This window comes from Corvus kubaryi, unplaced genomic scaffold, assembly GCF_017639235.1.
Source record: "Corvus kubaryi isolate FWS band 111438036 unplaced genomic scaffold, C.kubaryi_AGA036_p1.0 37396, whole genome shotgun sequence".
Lineage (NCBI taxonomy): Eukaryota > Metazoa > Chordata > Aves > Passeriformes > Corvidae > Corvus > Corvus kubaryi.
The window spans coordinates 15,523,885-15,543,783 of record NW_024581135.1 but is presented as its reverse complement, the minus strand read 5'-3'; the positions used below and the strand labels follow the sequence as shown (position 1 = coordinate 15,543,783).

The 19,899-nt window shown below is 57.7% G+C and overlaps 1 protein-coding gene and 1 non-coding gene across 2 annotated transcripts; both read right to left on the bottom strand.

Moving 5' to 3' along the window:
- Positions 1–2,979: 2,979 nt before the first annotated feature.
- On the bottom strand, positions 2,980–19,841 carry WNT10A (Wnt family member 10A). The gene is made up of 4 exons (XM_042041256.1): positions 19,528–19,841; positions 16,547–16,809; positions 8,273–8,649; positions 2,980–3,775 (listed from the first exon to the last, which is right to left on the bottom strand). Exons 1-4 carry the CDS (start codon positions 19,584–19,586, stop codon positions 3,308–3,310), a joined length of 1,167 nt encoding a protein of 388 aa, XP_041897190.1. The 5' UTR covers positions 19,587–19,841; the 3' UTR covers positions 2,980–3,307.
- Positions 5,957–6,029, bottom strand: TRNAV-GAC. The gene has a single exon. It is a non-coding gene; the product is annotated as a tRNA-Val (tRNA).
- Positions 19,842–19,899: the final 58 nt, after the last annotated feature.

The window sequence follows — 19,899 nt, the reverse complement described above, 5'->3', positions numbered from 1 at the left end:
GTGAAAGGAATGGCCATTTCCTTTTTCAATTTTGGAACTCCCTTAGTGGTTTGCCTCTGTAGGAAGATGATGGGAAAGCTTTGGAAAAATCTGGTCCTCTCTGCTGGAAACCACCTTCATCATCTACCTGGGCTGTTCTACACTGATGATCATTCCTCTCTCTTGGGTGAAGCACCTTGAACTTTCCCACATCAGCCCAGAAACGTGTGCAGTGCTCTGCAGGGTGGGGATGTCCCTCACAGGGCAGTAGGGGGCCATGCACCAGAATGTGCAAGGCTGGAACAGCTCAGCAGGCTCAAATAGTCCCTCTGTGTGAGGAAACATGACTCTGTGATGGGACTGGGACATAACCCATTGGTGGATCAGGGAGGGTGGTTCATAGAAGAGAAGTTTGGAATGCCCAGACCGCGGGGAGCCAAGCCCTCACTGGCAGCTGGCTCTGGAGGCTCAGCAGCGGCCGTGGGGAAAGGAGGTGCCCTGCACACGCTCTGCCCAGCAATGTGGTTGTTAGGACAGCTGCCCAGTGGCTGGTTCCCAGTTAGGGAAGCATGGGGACACTGTTTTTCGTAACCACAGGCATACTGGCACCTTGCCTGTGGCTCCCAGACATTCAGCCAGAGAAGCCACAGAGCAGATCTTGAAGACTGGTATTGCACTGGTAGCCAGGTGGCCCCAGGAGGAAATGAGATTCTGCAAGCAGGAAGCCTGTGCCCTGGGGCTGCCTGCACCTGGAGCGTGCTGCCTGAAGCCCAAAGCATCCCTCCAGCACATCCAGCTTGCACCCCAACCATGCCACCTGCAGACTGACCAAGATCAAGTGATCTTATGTTTTCCTCTGAGTGTCCCAGGGTCACTAGCTCACACAGGGTCTCTACAGAACCAAAGAGCACTGGACACTGTGCTAGGAGTCTCAGCCTAGGTGTGCTGGCGTTACTGGTATGCTCTTTCACAGTGCTATGTTCCCAAAATTGGGTGGCAAGGCAAGAGCAAGCTGCAGTCTTTGCAGATCCAGGGTGCTCAGAGCCTGGTGCCTCACTGGGGGATGTGAAATGTTCTTGGGGGGAATGGTCCTGCCCTGCATCACCTCTCTGCATCATCAAATACACCTTGTCCCCACTCTGGTCCTCTTATAGGGCAATCGTATCCTAGGATCCCACTGTTGCAGAGCAGGTGGCCTGGGATTAGCAAGCAGGGGGTGAAGGGGCCAGTGCAATGCAGGGAGAGCTTCCATGGTGAGACAGTCATCACCTCAGGCAGCCCTGAGACCACAGGTGCCTGCAAAGCAGCTCCTGGGAGGTGGGAAACCAACGTCACCTACAGAGTGCTGGAGCTTGACAGATGTGCTGAGTTCCACTGTTCTGAGTAGCACAACCTTAGGGACACAGGGTTTTGGCCAGCCTGGGAGGGAGAGGAACCTCATGGGGTTCAATCAGTGCTTGGGACAATGGCCAAAAGGCAAAGCTCTTTTGGATTTGAAAAAAGGGCCCTGATGCTGGAGATGGATATTGGAGATGGAAAAGTAGGATGTCAGGAGGGAAAATGAACTGCTGGAGCATGCCCTGTCAGAGTAAACTTGCCCCATGGGAACAGCACTGCTTTCATGCCTCATAGGGCAAGCCTGGGTGCCCCAAACCCCAAGCTGAGATCCTGTTCCCTGCAAGGACACCAGCCCAATGTCTCTGCTGCCAGGAGCCATTGTGGAGACTGTGTGACTTGCTGTCCCTTCTGCACCGGCAGACGGAGCCACACAGCTGCTGCAAGGCCACTGAAGATCCTGTACTTCCTTCCAGCACCTACAGCATTCTCCTCTTCTCCTCAGCTGGTTCCAGAAGCAAGGACACCATCCACATGGTCCCTCCAGGAGGGGAAAAGCCAGCCCTCCTATCCAGGGCTGGTGAAGGGCAGAGCATCCATCCCAGCTGATCCAGCTCCAGCTGTGTGTGCAAGCGTTATGAAATGAGGACACGGGCCGCTCCCTGCTGGACCTGGGGCGCTTGCTTCCTTCCAGCCTGGTATTTTCCTCCTTGATTTAGTTTTTTTTTTAATTCACTTCTATTTTTTTTTGTGTAGCCCCAAGGGGTGCACAGCCGTGGGAGGAGCAGGGAAGTTATCAGCCAGGAGATAGCAGCAGCATGATTCACTGCCTGGCCCCTGCAGGCTGCTGCAGCCAGATGGGTGCTCTCCCCACCGCCACAGCAAACTGCCAGTTGTGGACCCCCATTGCCTGGCCCACCCCATGCTTCCTTCCCCTCTCCCTACTCTCCAGCCCCACCATCCCACCCAGGAGTGTGGGAGACAGTGGGGCAGCTCCCAGCCCCAGCATGGTCACGGGCGTGGGGGCAACAGCCAGGATTCCCATGGGATGGATGGGGTCCAGCATGAGTCCAGCTGGGCAGGAGCTTCCCAGCAGCCACCTTGCAAGTGTCTGGGGTGCCTGCGAGGGGTCCCCACCTCCTGCCAGTCTGCAAAGAGCTCATAGGATGGTTATTATGGGATGGCAGCAGAGCACCAGGGAGAAAGGCTCCCACAAGTAGGTCAGCAGCACCGAGGGTCCCCCTCCATCCTTCTGTCACCCTACAGGAATGGAGAGCCCTTGGCAGCAGGAAGAGCAGAGTGCTGCATCCTGAAATACCCTGTGCTGTCTCCAATCCACTTTTATTCACAATCAGAAAATAACTTACCATATAATAACACAGACACACACAGCACAGCCCCGGGCACCCGCCCCTCCGGCCACGATACTACGGCCCAAGCCAGCCCAGAGGTGAGAGGTGAGCCCCAGCCCGGGGAGTTGTGCCCCTTCTCCATCCCACGGGATGCTCCAACCCCATCGTGCTCCGAGCACAACCTCGCATGTGGTTGGAGGAACTTGTGCACAGTGCTAGTGTGTGTCCCCCCCCACTTCCCTCCCACCCTGGGCTCCCCATGCCCTGCTGTCCCCTACCCCGCCCTGCTCCACGCCGCTGGGTGCCAGCGGGCACTCCCCACCCCCACGCCCACCCTCCGCCCCCCCGAGTGGTGCTGGTGTCGGCGGTCTGTACAGCATGGCCGTGCGCTCCCCGGGGCTGGGAGCCTTGGTGCTCTCATGTGGGGCTGGGGGGCAGCGGGCAGCCCTGCCCTTCCCAGGTGACGACAAAGTGCTGATTTTGGAGGGTGCTGAGCATCTCCTCTCCTGCTCCCTCGGAGCGGAGGGAAGCGGGTATGGCGGCTCCACCTCCCCCCCAGCGCCAATCCCCGTCTCCCTCCCCTGCCGCAGGCAGGCGTGCTTGTCCCTGGCACCCTGGGGTGGGCACCCGTCCCCGCCTGGCTACTTGCAGACGCTGACCCACTCGGTGATGCGACACTCCTCGCAGGCCACGAAGCAGCACCAGTGGAACTTGCAGTTGCAGCGCTCGCTGCGTGTCTGCCGCAGGATGTTGTGCCCGCGGCCGCAGCACAGGCTCTCACAGTTGTCCATGCCCGGGCTGGTCTTGTTGCACAGGCGCCCTTGAGTGCCCAAGGAGTCCAGGGCCGGCTCCCGCTCGCAGAAGTCGGGTGACTTCTCGAAGTAAACCAGCTCGCTGATGCCAGCCCGGCGGCGATGCCGAGCGTGGCCCGGCTCCAGCTGCCCGGCGTTGCGGTTGTGGGGCCGGATGAGAGTGGCCCCGTAGAAGCGGTCCTTGAGCAGGGACCCCACCAGGCGAAACTCAGGCGTCACCTGCCAGCATGTCTTCAGCTGGCAGCTCCCTGAGGTACCGTGGCATTTGCACTTTCTCCTCATGTTGTCCATCACCACCTGGGCGGGGAAGGAAGGAAGGAAGGACAGACGAGTTAGCATGAAGGAGACCCATTTTGGGGACTGGAGAAGCCACAGTGGACCTCTGTGTGGGTTGGCACTATGAGAACATCAAGGGCTGGCATGAGTAGCCATCAAAGCTCTGGAAGTGCAAAGCCAGCAAGGCTGCACCCTGTTGCTGTGCCCAGTGTAACTCATGTCCCACACCCTGTCCCTTCCCATCCTGGCAATACCAACTGGCTTTTATGTTTCAGCAAGGGATTGGCACCTAAAGGAGAGGGTGAGCTACCTGAGCACAGGGAGGAGAAGGAGCCTGAATGTCACCTCCCACTGCTGCTTGGCTCCAGCAGCATCAACCTGATCCTGGACCCCAGTTAAAAGACAGCCTGGCTACATCTCTGCAGCCCTACTGGGACCCCCTCCACCCCTCCCCCCAGTGCAAGGGTCCCCCATGCACCTCACCAGCCAGTAGCACTGCAAGGGATGGGAGTAGCTGGGAGGGATGCTTTCCCCTTCCTTTCCCCTCCCCAGCACCTTCATCCCATAAAGCCCCAGTTCTGGGAGTCCTGGGAGCAGCTCTTTTAGCTCTTGCCTGCTCTCCTTCAGCAACCCTGGCCACAGGGATACTGCTGTGGCCAAGCCAAGAGAAACAGCTCATGGCCATCAATCTCCAGGGGTACACAACATGACCACATATGCCCACACAGCCTGGAAAGAGACAGTTTATAATGTCCTCTGCTCTGTCCCAACAGGGGTTCCCTGCTGGGTTGTGTGCCCCCATATCCACGTGCTCACACGGGCTTCAGCAAGTCCCCTGCCCATGCAGACACCCAAACCCTACCAGGAGCTCAGCTGGGGCTTGCAGACTGTACCCAGGGCCATGCTCCAGGGCTTGTGGGGAGATTCCAGGGGACACATGGCCCTGTGGAAGCTGCTGTCCCACAATGCCAGTCCTGCCCAGCCACCTGGCTTCATGCCTGCCACATGTTGCCTATTCCTGCCCCCTCCCTGGAAGGGACACATGTGACAGGAATGCCTTGTTTAGGTAAGGGTGAGTAGTTTTTATTCCTTGTTTTCCTGTTTTTGAGTAAATCTCCCCGTTGCTAAGCAGTTATGGTAATGAAGGCAGGTCAGGGAAACATGCCTGGAGCTTGGGGCACATGGCGGAGAGGTCTGGGCTGGGCTGGAGTTTGGCTTTCATCCTGCTGAGAGTCCTGCTCCTGCTGGGAAGAGCCTCCACCTCACAGTTAATGAGCTACCTGGCCTCTCTACCATGGCCTGGGTGTGCCAGCCAGGAACACCAGCTGCTTGCCACTGTTCTTGTCACTATCCTTGGGAACACACTGGCACCGGGACCCCATCCTTTCCCACATTCCCTTCCTGCTGGCTTGGCTAGACCAGGAAAAATCTGCATAGAGGGCTGTGGCTGGCAGGCTGGCCACTGGGCTTCAGGGGACAGTGGTGTGACAGCTGGACAGGGGTTCATTTGGGGCTACAGCTGGTCACAGCAGGGGCTGAAGAAGGTGTCAAGTGTGGTCATCTCCATCACCCAAGCCATCCCTGCTGAGCATCCCTAGCCCCAGCACCACAACACCCATCCATCCCTGACCAGCAATGGCTTGTTCTTTCCCTCCTGCACAGGCAGCACAGAGGGGACAGGACCCTGACAGAGCTGGGAGATCCAAGAAGGGCCCATCTGAGCCTTGGCCCCATGCTTTTGTCATTGGATTTTCTCCATGCACCCTTACCCGTCCTTTCCCTGTCTCATAGACACCCAAGTTCAACACATGCCCAGACTCGCTGGTGCTTTCTTTCGAACATTCCCAGCTCCTCCCAGGCACGCTCATAAGAGCTTTATCGTAGGTCTTTGTTGTGAGGGTAATGGGTAGTTCCTGGCTTCCTTTCATCCCCTCTCACTCTCTGATCTGGTGAGTTAGGACGACCTGCAAAGTCTCCTTCACACTCTTGCTGCTCTTTGCTGGGGAGCTTGCTGCCTCCCAGGGATGCAGAACACCCACCTCAGTCTTGAGCTGGACCAACCAATGATTATCCCATAGCTGACTTCCTACTCCAACTCAGGACCAAGGTCACCACTGCCACCATCAGAGGATGCTGCACATCCCTTGCAGCTACAATCCCCTGCCCAGCTTCATAGCTGGATGTAAAAAGGAAAAATCAGCATGTTTCTGCCTGGTTTCGAACCAGGGACCTTCCGCGTGTCAGGCGAACGTGATAACCACTACACTACAGAAACCCACATCCGATGGCTCCTGGATGCCACCATTCCTGGAATTGTCACCTCCCTCCAGCATTGTAGGGTCTGAGCTGGGAGACAGGCTTACCCACACACACAGTACCCTCAGGATACACAGAGAGGATGCTCAGAATCAGTAAGGTGCTGGAGAGCTCTGGGTGCTGCAGCTACCTGGTGCATGGAAAGGGATGGTGCATGGCAGGGCATGGCACAAGGTGGGCATGTCCACATCACTGCTGTGCTAAAGAGGTTCAAGCCTCGAGACTTGGAGAGGAGGACCACAGAGCTGCTGCAATCAGTACAGCCAGTCCTTTCCTGGGAAATTCCAGGAGGTTGCTCCTTATTACAGCAGGAAAATTGCTTCTAGGAGTAAGTGGGGCTTGGGTGGGTGTGGGACTCACAGCATTGCTAAAAGAGCCAGTGGGGAGTTGGAGAACTCACCCCCAGTGGGGCAGCCAGGACCAGCCCTGGCAATAAGCATGGCACCAACAGACGTAGGCCAGGCACAGCATCATCTCCTTGTTCCAATGCCTGGCACCCACAGCCATCACACATGGGTTCACACCCTCATCTCAACAAGGCCCCTGAGTTGGGCAGCCTATCCAGGCATTGCTTCCTCACCTGCACTGGTACCATTCCCTCCTTTATTCCTTTAGTTCTCCTCTGCATCTGCTTCTAGCTCTCAGGCTTCTTTCATCGGTCCAGATCTTGTCTCTGAAGCCACCAAGACCTGACATTGCAAGTCCCGTGCCTGCCTGCCCTTGGGGACAAGCAGACCCCAGGCATTTTTGCTGTTACTGGATCCCACGGGAAATGTTTTGTGACATCCCGCCAGAGCAAATATTCCTCTCTCACCTTCCCTTCCTTCTGCAGGCTGTGCGGCTTCCCTTGGGAAGCAGGGAACACAGACCACAGGTTTCTGAGCACTGCCAAGAGTCCCAGAGATCCAGGGCATGTAGAGATGTAGGGGAATCAGGATGAGCCCTGCAGTCAGAACAGGAATGGGGGTCTTGCCCAGATTGGGCCAGAGCAGCCTGCAGAGGATTTAGCTGCCTAACACTGAGTGAGCCTTCACCACACGCAAGCAAACAAAGCCAAACAAATCAAAAGCTTTGGTATTCCCCAGGCATTTACAGCTTGGCCAGACTGGGGTGGCTTCTCCAGGGTGGTTAAACTCAGCTCCAGCATCAGGGAAAGCCACACATTAAAGTCCTGCTCTGCAGCATCCTCTCCTCACCTGCTGACTTCAAACATGCTCAAAGCAAGAGGCACATCCAAATGTCAGAGCCATCCCAAGGAAACATTCCCTGTGGAATTCTGACCTTTAATTATTTATTCCTGCAGCCACTACAGATCCCTAGGCACTGCCCTGGCAGCATGTGGCTGGGGTCTTGCAGACATGTGTCCTATTGGATGGGATCTCTCAGGCACCTGCTGGGAGCAACAGCAGTCAGGGAAATGCAGCCATCCTCCCAGCCCCTTCTGCCTTCATGCTTCTTGTCTCCAATGTCAGGCTGCTTTTAAACATCAGCTTCCAGATGGAGTGAGCTACTAATTAGTACCTTTAACAAGACCTGACATCATAAGAATGGAAGGGAGACCGTCCTGCTTGCCTGGACAGGCTCCATCACACTGCTAGAGCTGGGGGACAAGGCTGTGGGCTGTCACCTCTGCTCCCAAGGGCATGCTGTGCTTCCCAGCTGGTATAGGAGCCCACTGCCTAACTCAATCTCATTCACATCTGCCTCCTTAGGGCACAGACCCCCTTTCTGGAGAGAGAGACATGGCTGGGTGCTGTAGAATCTGTGCTGTGTCCCCATGATGCCAGTGACTTTCTCCTCCCTGTCTTCAGCTTCTTCCCACTGCAGCTGCCCAACACCAGTTCACCCAGCTCCTGAGAGGCAGGAGCCAGAATCATTGCTGTGCCACCCCAGTAGCACCACTGCAGCACAGGCAGTGACAGTGGCCTGGGACAGTGTCCCTCGGCAAGGGCACAGCAGCAATGTGCAGAGGTATTGTCCCCAGCAGGTGTTTGACCAGCACATCCTTGCACCTGTCCTGCTAAGGGCATCACTGCCTTTGTTCTGGGCAAGACTGGGGAGAGGCAGTGCCTTGGGGGCAATCCCAGACTCACAAATGGTCCCACAGCAACCAGCATGAGGCACTCGCAGCCTTCCCACACATGTCCTGGGGACCCTGTTCCCACCATCACCTCCCCGCACTGTCCCCAGTGCCTCACTCACCTGCCGGCCCACGCGGTTGTTGTGCAGCCGCATACGGGAGTGGATATCCCTGTAGGTTTCCCGGGAATCGAGGAAATCTTTGGAAAACTTCTCTCCATAGTCCACATCAGGGCTGCACCCACCCCATTCCCAGGAGTCCTGGAGGCCAGGGGTCTCCGCCGGCATGTGCTCCATGTGCACCCCATGCACCATGCCTTTGCCACGGTTCATGGCTTCCAGCTGGAGACGGTGCAGCTTGCGCCGGAAAGCCTCCTCATCGCCACGGCGCTTCTGGTCACAGCCACAGGCCTGCAGCTTCCCCAGGGCACAGGCGTTGGACACGGCATGCACCACACCGGCGGCCGCGATGGCATAGGCAAAGGCGCTCTCCCGAAAGCCTGCAAGGAAGCAGAGAGTGGGGCTCAGGCTGGGTGGCGTGACCCCTGTGGAGGGCCGGATGATCCTGGCTGGATCCCTACACTGGGGTGTAGGGATTTGGAGGTTCAGCTTGTGTCTTGCTTTTTCCAGATGCACCAGCTCCCACACAGACCATGCTCCCTCTCCAGCCCCATCCCCTCCAGGACACACTGCTGCCCTGAGGGACAGCCCTGCCCCAGCTGGGACCCCAGCTTCCACCATCACCCTGCTCTCACATCACTCCAGGAGATGCCACCACAGCACTGTTCAGGCATCAGCATCATGGCTCTGATGGGAAAGGCAATCCCTCCTCCCCTCTCCACTCAGAGTTCCCTACTATACTAAATATAACGCTGGCCGAGAAATATTTCTGCTGAAGAATGGGCCACTTTTGCTTACTCACAGGGTGCAGATTAGGCAGTAAAAAGAGCAGGCTGCACTCCCTGTCCAGCCCCATCCATCTGCCCATATCCCTTCCTACCCTAAACCCCGCCAGCTCCCACAAGAAGCTCTAACTGTGATACCAGGCTGGAAAAAAATGAGCATCCCTAGTCAGTTAGAGCATGCCGTGACCACACTGTGTGCTGCCAGAGCCGGCAGCTGGTTGTCATTAAACGCTAGAGAGTGAGGACATCCACAAGTGTCATTAGCTGGGGACAGGTCTCACAGAAGGGGTTCCATGGGGCTCCATGTGGCTGTGAGCAGGGGATGCCTGAGAATCTCTGGGCTTCACTGCAGCCAGGTGAGGACCCTCTCCTCCCTGGGAATTTCTATTTTATTTGAAATGCGAAGTAATATTTTTGTTTGTGGTTCCCAGGCCAGGCGGGGAGCCTGCAGTGCCCTTTGCTTTGGTGCACAGTGACTGGCCCCAGCATGAGGCGAGGATGGAGGGAGAGCCAGATTTTGTGCCGTGGCGTCACATGTGAATAAATAAATAGCTGGAGTTCCCAGCCTCTCTCCCTCTGTTGGACATGAGCAGTTTCATTTGCCCTGGCTTCAACACAGCTGAACAGACTACAGGTTTTGGGGTGCTTTCTTTACCAGATCCATGCCATCAAACGGAGGCCTTAGGTGAGCCCCCCAAAGCTCTGCCAGCTCCCTGCCTGCACCACAGAGTCAGGAGAGGTGAGAGTGCAAACACTGCTGTTGCCCATCCTTGGCAGTGCTCCCCACCACGCATGTCTCCTCCGTGGTTCGCTGCCGCCCGCTGAGCAAACGCTATGATCTTATTAAAGGAAAATGAAATGCAGCCCAGAAACCTGCATTTAAAGTCATGCTGCTCTTTTGTGTGTTAATTTGACACTGGTGCATTTAAAAAATTAACGAGGCGCTGCTTAAAAGCCAGCAGGAGCCTCTCCCAGCTTCCCCTTGGTGTGGGACAAGCTTGCTCTCAGCCTGCCTCTTTCCATGCACAAGTTGAACAACATTTTTCAGCGGGCAGGTAATGGGGCTGCTGGTGCGTACACTGTGCCGTGCAGCCTCCCCGGGGAGAGTGCTGGCAGGCAGTGCCTGCAACACACCCACAGCGCTGCTGGAGCACGAAGGCCCACATCTGGGGAACTTCAGTCCCCAGGTGAGCAATGGAGGATGGAGAACCAGCACAGAAAGCTCTCCTGGATTCCCAAATCCTCCCTATGTCAGTTCTCTGATCCCACCATCTCGGTCAGCTCCAGCCCTTCACATGCCAAACCTGGGCACAGCCCAGTTTGTCAGGGCCACCCCGCCGGGCACCCCCAGCTCCTCACACAGCTGGTGCCTGGGGACAGGGGCAGCAAACCCTTCCCCCAGAACAACACCCTCCTCTCAGCCCTGCCTCTTTCTCGCACATTTTTCCAGCATAAAAAATAATTTCTGGTGTGGCATCTCCTTAAAATCCCTTCTGGAGCCCAGACACAAGCTCTACCCCACCCAGTCCGTCAAGCAAGCCTGTGTCCTAACAGGTAAAGAGGTCAGGTTTGTTTGGTGCCCTTCAGCGCTGGGAAACCCCTGGGGTCAAGCCCCAGTCCTCCTTCTTCCTCTAGTACTCTCCAAGCACATGTGAGCTGATGGATGAGGCATGGGTCCTTGTCCCTGGAGCTGCCATTCCCCAGGCTGTGGCAGGGGACAGACTGGTCCCTAGGGCATGACATCACAGCATTCAGGAAGTTGTCTTCCCATCTTATCATGCTCCTTTCCCTGCTCAGTATCACTCTGCCTGGCCCTACCATTCTTCCTTTCCTTCTCCCCTTCTTCCCTTCCTTCTCCCCTTCTTCCCTCACCTGCTCTCACGGGGAGCTGTGAGCAAAGGAGAAGAGAGGGTCAGGGCAGGACTGGGATCACAGCAGCCATGCCAGTACGGTTCTGCTTGGAGGTTCAGTTTACATTCCTTGCTCTACCCCAGCCACGCCAGAGACAGCGGATTGAAGCAAAGCAACGAGCAACATGGCTGCAGGCAACAACCACCAGCCTCATGGGCTCGGCAAGGGTGGGAGCTTCTAGGAAGTGGCATGTGGTGGCCAGCCCTGAGCCCTTTGGAGGGAGGCTCTCCAGCTACCCCAGCCACCTAAGACCTCAGCAGTGATTTTTGAGTCACCATATCCCTCCAGAGACGACAGAAGAGGTGTAGTTGTGGGTGGTACAAGATGTGTTGCATCCTGCAGGGAAGAGGGAATGGAGGACACCACCCTGACACCACCACCGCATCCAGCCTGCTATGTACTCAAAGACCATGCTAGGCAAGGAGGACAGGTCTGAAATCTCATCCCCAGGTCAAATCCCAAAGCAGCTTTCTTAGCAGGGGAAAGTTTTCCCTGTCAAGATGTGCCAAGGAGATGGCTGGTCATTTAGCAAGACCCCAAGTCTCAGCAGCACTGGCTCTGCCATGGACACTGCAGTTCTTCCATCTCTCAAGCAGAGGTGGGATGGAGGCTACAGGGCTGGCTCAGGCACAGCTCTAGGCTCTACAGTCTGTAGACCAGAGAGAGCTGGAGCCATGGCCTTCCTGCCACAGCTCACCATCACATCCAGGCAACAACTCTCTCCCAACCCCCATCACTGCAGTGCCTGGGTGGCATTGAGGGAGCTGGCAGGACAGCCTCACATAGGCTCACCCTAGGGTACCCCAGGGATGCTCAGCTGCCCCCTTCATGGCAATACCCCCCAGGAGTGAGGTCTATCTGCCAGGAGCTGTGGGCACATTGCCCCCGCCCTGATATAAGGCAGAGGAGAACTTCTCCCGCCACCTCCTGCAAGGCCTGCCGACACGGCCAGTCCCGACACGCTGCCTCTCCCCCAGCCCCGCTCCTTCCCCTCCCCTCTCCCTAATTAAACTGCAGGTGAACCTGCCAGGGTCTGGCCCAGCACCAGGCGCTAAATGCCTCCCTGCAGATCCCAACTTGCCTCCCTGCACCTTCTTGAGCGTGCCAGGGACAGCCCGCAGCCTTCGCTCCTTGTCTGCCCACGGCGCTCTGAGAGAGCAGCCCTTGCTGCTATGCAGGCTGCAGGGAGCTGGGCTCAGCCCCGCACCGCCGGGAATCCTGCCTGGCCCCAGGGTCTCGCTTGCACCCATCAGTGGGGAGAAGGTCCAGGGAACAGGGGAACCCACAAGGATGAAGCCAAGCATCCAAAGCACCCACATGTGCTTCAGGGCCAGGTGGGCAAAGCCCTTGGTTTGCCCAGGGGTACACAAAACCCTGCCAGCAGCCCAGCTGCAGGTGCGCCAGGCCAGGCGCTGCGGTCTGCGGGCACCGGAGCTTGGCTGGGGTTCTGCAGAGCTGGGTGCCGGGGTCCTGAGCTTGGCAGCATCTCCCCGGATAGCTGTAACAGCACCTGCCTCCCTCAGCACACAGCAAAGCCTCCCCAAGCTCCATTTCACAGCTGGCTGGGCCCCAGCACCTGGTGTTTCCATCCGTGCAGGGAGTTCCCCGCTCTCTGCTGTAAGAAATCAAGATTTCGCCATGGCAATGCAGACCCCTTGGCACCAGTGAGCCCTTCTAAGGTGGGCACAGGGCATGGAAGCATCACCCATCTCTCCAAAGGCTGCAAGAACCAAGAGACACTGCGCTCCAGAGTCACGTTCCCTCCAACCATGAGCCTTTGAAGGCCTTCAAGGACATCCAGCCCCTCCATGGGGGTCCCAATTTTTTCAGAGCTCCATGTAGATGGGGTTGGGGTTGGGATGAGCAAAGGTGAATAGTCAGTCCCATAGCACACCTCAGACAGCCCCTGCCCAGCAGCCAGACAGTCCCAGCCCTGATGGCACTGTACCCACCCATGGGTGCACACATACTGGACAAGGACCGAGACCCAGTGACCCACTATCATCTGCAGCTTGGTTTTTGTCAGGCAACTAGGCATGGGTCAGCCCAACCAAGCCACACAGTGCCTGGCAGTCCACAGATGCTGTGGTGGGACAATACACCAGGACAACAGGCCATCCTCTCCAGTGAGGTGGACACAATTGTGCTGCTCACCCGTGCAGCAGGAGCAGGGGACCTATTTCCACTGCTGGTGTAGATGCAGCCACCTGCCTCCACCTCTCTGCTCCATCCTCCTACATCTCCTGAGGCCAAGAAAGGATGTCTCTGTCAGCCAGGCAAGCACATGGAAGGAGAGGGAGGTACAGCAGAGAAGGATGGGACCAGGGACAGCACTGGAGGGTGCTGGCAGAAGTGACAGTGCCAGAGAACGGGCAGGAAGGTGGTGAGTACATAGGCAGCCAGCTGGGGAGCCAGGGAGGACTGGAGGAGGATTTGCAATAGAACTGTTGAGCCCGGATGCACATGGGGGGCACACGGGCCGAGGAAGATGGGGGGGTGCAGATGGCACTGGAGACTCACAAAAGGGTACAAAGGACATCTCATACCCCAAGGATGCAGCATCAAAAGACCAGATCTGAAAAACCCACAGACCATGGGGATGTCTCAAAAGAACCCAGTGACTCTGTGAGAGCAGGGATGGTAAACTCCTAGGCACCCCCTTTGCCCTCCACTAACCTGTTGTTGTGCCTCACAGCCGCTGTTCCCTGCGCCCCAGGGATGGCAGCACCTCCCAGGTCTATGCTCTGCCCAGGATGCTGTTAGCATCTCTGTCTCCAGCTACGCTGCTCTGAAGCCACCCCAGACTCCCAGCCCTGTCCAGTTTGAAGCCTCCCCTTCCTGTCTCCCCAGGGCTTGCACTCAAACTTCTGGGATCAGCTCAGCAGGATGAGGAGACAGGCACACATTTACCATTGTCCTCTTCTCTGTCCCCAGGGGATGAGGCCCCTGGCTCCACCGGGTGCCTAGATACTGGGCAGAGTGTGGGACGGGCACCATGGGACAGCTTGGAACAGTGTTGCACCCTGCCCGGCTCATGCCCACACTGCAGAAGATGTGAGAGATGCAGGAGGAGAGGACAGAGTTGGGGAGCGGAGCCAAGCAGGGAGAGCGGGAGGGAGAAGCCAGCTACAAATAATTTAAAGTGAGATTCACGCACGGCTGAACTGATGGCAGAAGAAGTGGGAAAAGGAATGAAAGATTAAAGGGGTCTGTCACTTCAGGTTACAAACAATGATCCTACAAGCACGTTGCATTCCCAGGCACGGCAAGGATGAGGCAGAGAGCAGAGCAGAGACCTGGTCCCCAGAGGTCAGATGCATTAAAGTCTGCGGCATGGAGCCTGCACCCCTCACTTCCGCCACTCGCCTCTCCTCCAGCACTGGGCTCCTGAGATGCATCCAGCATCCCTGCCCGGATGGCTGTGCCTGTAACAGATGGAAGGCAAAGCTCAGAGCTCCAGCACTGTTATTGAGGGACATGGGTGGGTTCAAAGTGGGCCAGGGCTCCAGCCTCAAGGCTTGCTCCATGCCAGAATGGCTCCAAGAAACTACATTAGGTAGCCTGGGCGCTTGAGGCTCATCCTGCACCCTCTGCTGCCAAAACAGGAGTGTCATGAGATGCCTGCCTGCTCTGATGCTCCAGCCCTACCTCCATCCTGCCCTGTGGCTGGGTGTTGGGTCTCCATTCCAGAGAATAGGATCCCACCAATGCCGAGAGCCTGGGCTGGGCCATATCCAAGAGCCCAGGACTGGGACAAGAGTCCAGGGTCTGTGGGAGTCCCCACATCCATCGGTCACAGCCCTGACAGCAGGAAGGGCTGCAGGAGCACCTGAGACACAAGTGAGGTGCACGTCACTGGGGCCACCAGCAGACGAGGAGGGCTGAGGGAGGGATGCAGGTCAGTGCCCTCTGCTGCTGCTGCTGCTTCTCACCCAGCCTGGTGGGACCCGGAGCAAGGAAGCTTGTCTGGGTGCGTGAGCAACTTGAGCCAGCAAGTCGGTGTCTCCTGCCGCCCGAGGAGACTAGAAGTGAACTGCATTCCTCAGAGGACCTGGAAATACCTCGATGCTTATCAGAGCTGACAGTCCCCACCCTTCCTGCCAGGCCCTAACCTGGGCACTGCTCACAGAGGGAAGAGGCACTGCCCTTCTCCAGGCACTAAGGTCCTGAAAGTGACCAGGGCTGCTCCATGGCAGGACCACAGCCCTGATGCCACACATACTCCAAGGTAGCACTCCATCCAGTGATGTCCAGGCTGCCCTGGACATGAGGGATCTTCAGACACCAAAACACTTCTGTGCTCCCCTCTCCAGCCTTCTCCCAACCCGCTACAACTGCCTGTGGGCTCCTGCCACTGCATCCCCTCAATGACATGTAAGCCTCAAGCTGCCAACCTCTCCTCTTTAAGAATCTCCTCATAGTCCCAGGGAAAGAAGATGTAGGATGTGGAAGGATGTTTGAAGAAGAGTGGATGGTCGCAACTCTCTGCTGGGCATCAGGCTGAGAGGCTCACAGTGTGGGTATGTGAGCAGTTTCTTCAGTAGTTTTCACCTTTCTTGGGAGCTGGAGGAGTGGTATGTCTGCTGAGCACCTCGCCTGCCCTCAGCACCCTGACCTTCTGCCACTAGTACCATATTGTCCTTCCTGCCTGTGGTCTGGGGCAATGGGCACTTAGATATATGCGGAGGCACAGGCTTCACGAAAGGGTACTCAGGTGAAGAGATACCTTCAAGTCCTATAGAAGGTCACAACCCTAATCTGCACCATGCAGGCCAGCCCATCTGCACCCCCAGAGTGCTCCTGAGGGAAAGAGTATCAACCTGGAAGGCTCTGGTACAGGCAGAGCCAGCCAGGACTGCGAAGGAGATGAGGAGATCCTGACATCAGGATCCTTGGCAAAATGTGGAGAGCCAGGAGAGTTCTCTCAGCAGCACAGCTGGGGGCTGTGTGGGCAGGTGGGGTCCCAGGACAGCCTGTATCCCTGTCCCCTGTGCCATCATGCTTTAGGGTCCCACAAAACAGAGCGCCCTTAGCTCTCTGCACTGGAGAGCCAACACAAGGGCAGAACACCAGGCTCACAGAACTATGTCCCACTAGTTGGGTACATTTCAGCTCATCACAGCACACTAAAACCCCATCCCCAGGGCACGACTGAGCCAAGATGCTCAACTGCATCCACCAAACCAAATCCCAGAGCATGGCATCCACCTTCAGACCCACAGCTGTTGCTGCACACCCGTGGCACTGCTCCAAACACCAGCCTAGGCCACACGGGGAGAAGATGCCAGAAAGCTGTGAGGCCTGGATGAAGCCTTAGGAGCAGCTGGGGTTGGTCAGGGAGGGGCACCTCAGGACAAGGGCCAGCACAGGTACAAAGGTGCATGGAGGAGCTTTGCCATAGTGCATAATCCTTCGTCTGGCACACCATGACATTTCTCTCCTTTCATCCATGGGGATGCTGAAGAGCTGGCCTCATCCCCTGGGCCAAGGAAGAGCTGTGCAGGGGCCCAGGGGGAACCCATGAGGGCTCCAGAGAGCAGGTGCTGGACAGTGGGAGAGGAGGGGAACCTCCAACCCTTACCTCTACTGAAGATGATGCTCTCATATGGAATCTTGTTCTTGGTCTCAAGGCTGGAGCAATTCCAGCGCTGGTCCCGGAACTGGTGCTGGCATTCATGGATGGCAATCTGGATACCCTGGATGGCCGAGGCGGTGACGTCGGGGTGGCGCACACACACCTCCAGCTGCCGCCGCGTCAGCCCCGGCAGGGTCAGGCACACCGTGTTGGCATTCAACACTGGCTCTGATGGCAGCTTCAGGCCCAGGATCTCATTGGAGCAGGAGCTGGGAGGGAAAAGGACACCCTTGAGCTCAGAGCAAGCAATGTGTCAACCACTTGGTTTTCCTTTTGGGGAAGGGGAAAAGTTTGTGGGGGACACACACAGGGAAGGGAGATGCTCCTCAATCCACACTGTGCCCACTGCATATAGGGAAGGCTGGAAAAACCCTGGGCACAATGACAGCTTAGCCAGGCAGAGATACCCAGCAGCACTGGGGCTGCAGTCCCCTCCAACAACATAAGTACAGCGCAGACACCCTGGCTGCCTTTGCACAGCAGCAGTCAAATTTGGCCATCCTGCCTCTGGAGCCCAGCATCTCCCAGGACTGCACTCCCTCTGTGTGCTCCCCCAGGGATCTCCCACACTGGCTGTGCAGTGCAGACTCTCGGCACACATTGCCTCAACTCGCCTTCCACAGAAAGCGTGGCTTTCCCCTTGGGAGAATTTAGACACCCTGGAGCAGGCAGCCCATTCCAGGTCTGGCTCCATCCCTGTTGCTGGCTGATGCCCTCCCTGCATCTCCTGTATCCCCCCCATCACTGCTGGCCCTCACAAGGGAGGTAAAGAGAGCAATCAGCCTTTTCCTTTCAGCTCAGCTGTGAAATATGGAGCCAAGCATGTGCCAATGACCCTCAAGCTCCCAGCAACAATCCCAAGTCCACTGTCACATCCTAGCCCCACTGAACCAGATGCCTGTGGCCCCAGAAGCACAGAGAGCAGGAGATGGATGGGTGCAAGGGGAGGCACATGGTCCATGGCAGGGGTCCAGGGTGTACAAATAGAGATGCTGCCTGGGGAAATGGGGAAGTAGATGGAGTGTGTAGAGATGGGACATGGGATGTGGGGAGACAAAGCATGTCCAGAGAGAGATGCCGGGAGCTAATACAGAGGTACTCATGACAGACAAATACGGAGAAGGAGACAGGAGGAAGTGTTTGCCCATCTCCAGGGAATGGCTTGAAGGACTCTGGGATAAACTTGGGTGTCCAGGTGGAAGACCCACAAAGCAAGCAGAAGGCAGCAGGATGCCCAGCAGCATCCAGCATCTTGCAGCATGGTCCACTAGGAGCTCAGCACCATCCCACTGCTTGTTCAGGAGAGCTTGGTCTCTGCTGTGGCTCTCCCCAAGAAGGTCTCTCCCTGTTCCCTGGGACAGCCAAGATCTGAGTCCCCAGAGAAGCAAGGAGCTTGAAGCCCTTTGAACTTTGATTACAGAAACAAGACTTGGAGGAGGATGCTGGAGGAAGGACTGCAGCTGCCAGGTCTTGGGGAAAAGGGTTACTCCCCCACTGTTCCCTCAAATCCTGCAAGCCTGGTGCAGGTACATGGAGTGAAGCAGCTGTCAGGGGATGAGTTCCCCAGCTAAGTGCTTACCCAGCTCTGGAGGGAGGGTTCAGCCCCAGTGTCCCTGCTGAATTACAGCTTACTCAGGGGAGAGGGAGAACTGTCAGGATCAGGCTGCTGCTTTCTCCAGCTTCGCAAGAGTATTTATACCCATCCCACCACTTTCACAGGTTCATATACGAATATGCCCCAGTGCAAATCCACAGTGACTCCAATAGGGACAGTCGAGGTGGAGTGGAGAAGGAAAAGAAAGGGAGTGCATCCCTCCAAAACCCCTACACAGGAGGAGAAATCTTCTTCCCGGCTTCCTGCACTCAATCCCACTGTCAAGCAAGTGCTCGCTGACACAAGATGCAGAGCAGGACGCAGCTACCACCATCCCCAAGCCCAGGAGCTCCTGCCCTGAGCACTGCAATGACCTTGTTCCCTACGTGTCCTGAGCCTGACACAGCGCCTGCCATCTTTTCCCAGGGCATCCCGGGATGGGGGCGACGTTACGGTCTTTCTCCCGATTGCACTGCAGGGAAACTGAGGCAGGGGCTCCGGAGAGTGGAGGGAAGGTCCTTCTGCCTCTTGCTCCACCCAGGGCTCAGGAGGGCCAGGGACCGGCAAGAAGCTGTCACTGTCACACTTCTTAGGAGGATGCAGCGCTCCCCCCAGCTCTCTTCCCCCTTTAAATCTGGATTTAAACTTGATTTCACGGTGACAGGCCCCCAGGTCACAGGCTGCAGCGGCTGCTGCTTTAATTAATACAAGTCCCAACGTTAACAAATTATATTTAAAGGGGCTGGAGGGAGGGGGAAGGGCGGGGGACCCTCCCCACTCATACCAGCACCAGGATTAACCCCTGGCTGCCTGCAGCGCACAAGTTTGGGAGCGGGCAGAGGGAAGGCGAAGACGGACAGGGATGGTGAATTTGGGGGTTCGTTTTCTGGAAAGCAGGTGGCCCCCTCTTACCCCCCTAGCCTTTAGGACTGGCGGAGCCACGGAAGGGATGCAGGGGGATCCAGTAGGCACCGACCCCCACGACAGTGGCATCCCAGCCGGCACTCCCTCGTCCTCTGCGGGAGAGCGGGGAAACTGAGGCAGCGTCTCCGGCCGGGGACGAAGGGGGACAGCCTCCTGGAGCGGGGGAAGCCGCGCATCCCACCGGCGTTCCGTCGGGACGAGGGAAGGCGGCAGGGGCAGCAGCCCTGACGGCCCCTTGAACGGGGGCCCGCAGCCGTGCGGGGCTGGGCTGGAGCGGCGGGACCCCCCCAGGAGCCCCCTGGGCAGACCGCCCCCGGTGCGGGGCTGGGCGCGGCGGCTTCCCCGCTCCCTCCCCGTGGGGCCGGGGCTCTCAGCGGCGGGGCTGGGGATGGAGGGGTGCAGCTCCTACCTGGGTACCCAGAGGCTGAGCAGCAGCGAGCAGAGTCCGTGGGCCAAGGCCGGGCGCATCTTCGCTGGGGCAGCGGCTGTGCGGGCTGCGGGCGGGCGGGCGCCTTTGGGGCAGGGGCGGCGGGGCTCGGCGCTGCTCTCTGCCCGCTTTGTTTGTTGTGGGTTGTTTGCTTGTTTGTGTTTTCCCCTCTCCTCCCTCTCACTGGCTCCCTGCGCGCCGGGGCTCGGCTCGCCGGGGCGGCTCTGCCATCCTCCCGGGATGCCCCCCCCGCCTCCCGCCGCCCCGGCGCCCTCCGAGCCCGGCGAGGGCTGCGCGCCCCCCGCCCTGTCCGCCGCCGCCCCGCCGCGCACAGCCCCCCGGCTCAGCCCCCCA

What these genes read in the sequence shown, in the direction of transcription:
- WNT10A (XM_042041256.1), bottom strand. Translation starts at nt 19,586, where the DNA reads ATGCGCCCGGCCTTGGCCCACGGACTCTGCTCGCTGCTGCTCAGCCTC. An exon ending in GAGCATCATCTTCAGTAGAG is followed by an intron (nt 8,650 to 16,546) that starts GTAAGGGTTGGA and finishes GCTTCCTTGCAG; the next exon opens with GCTTTCGGGAGAGCGCCTTT. An exon ending in ACAACCGCGTGGGCCGGCAG is followed by an intron (nt 3,776 to 8,272) that starts GTGAGTGAGGCA and finishes TTCCCCGCCCAG; the next exon opens with GTGGTGATGGACAACATGAG.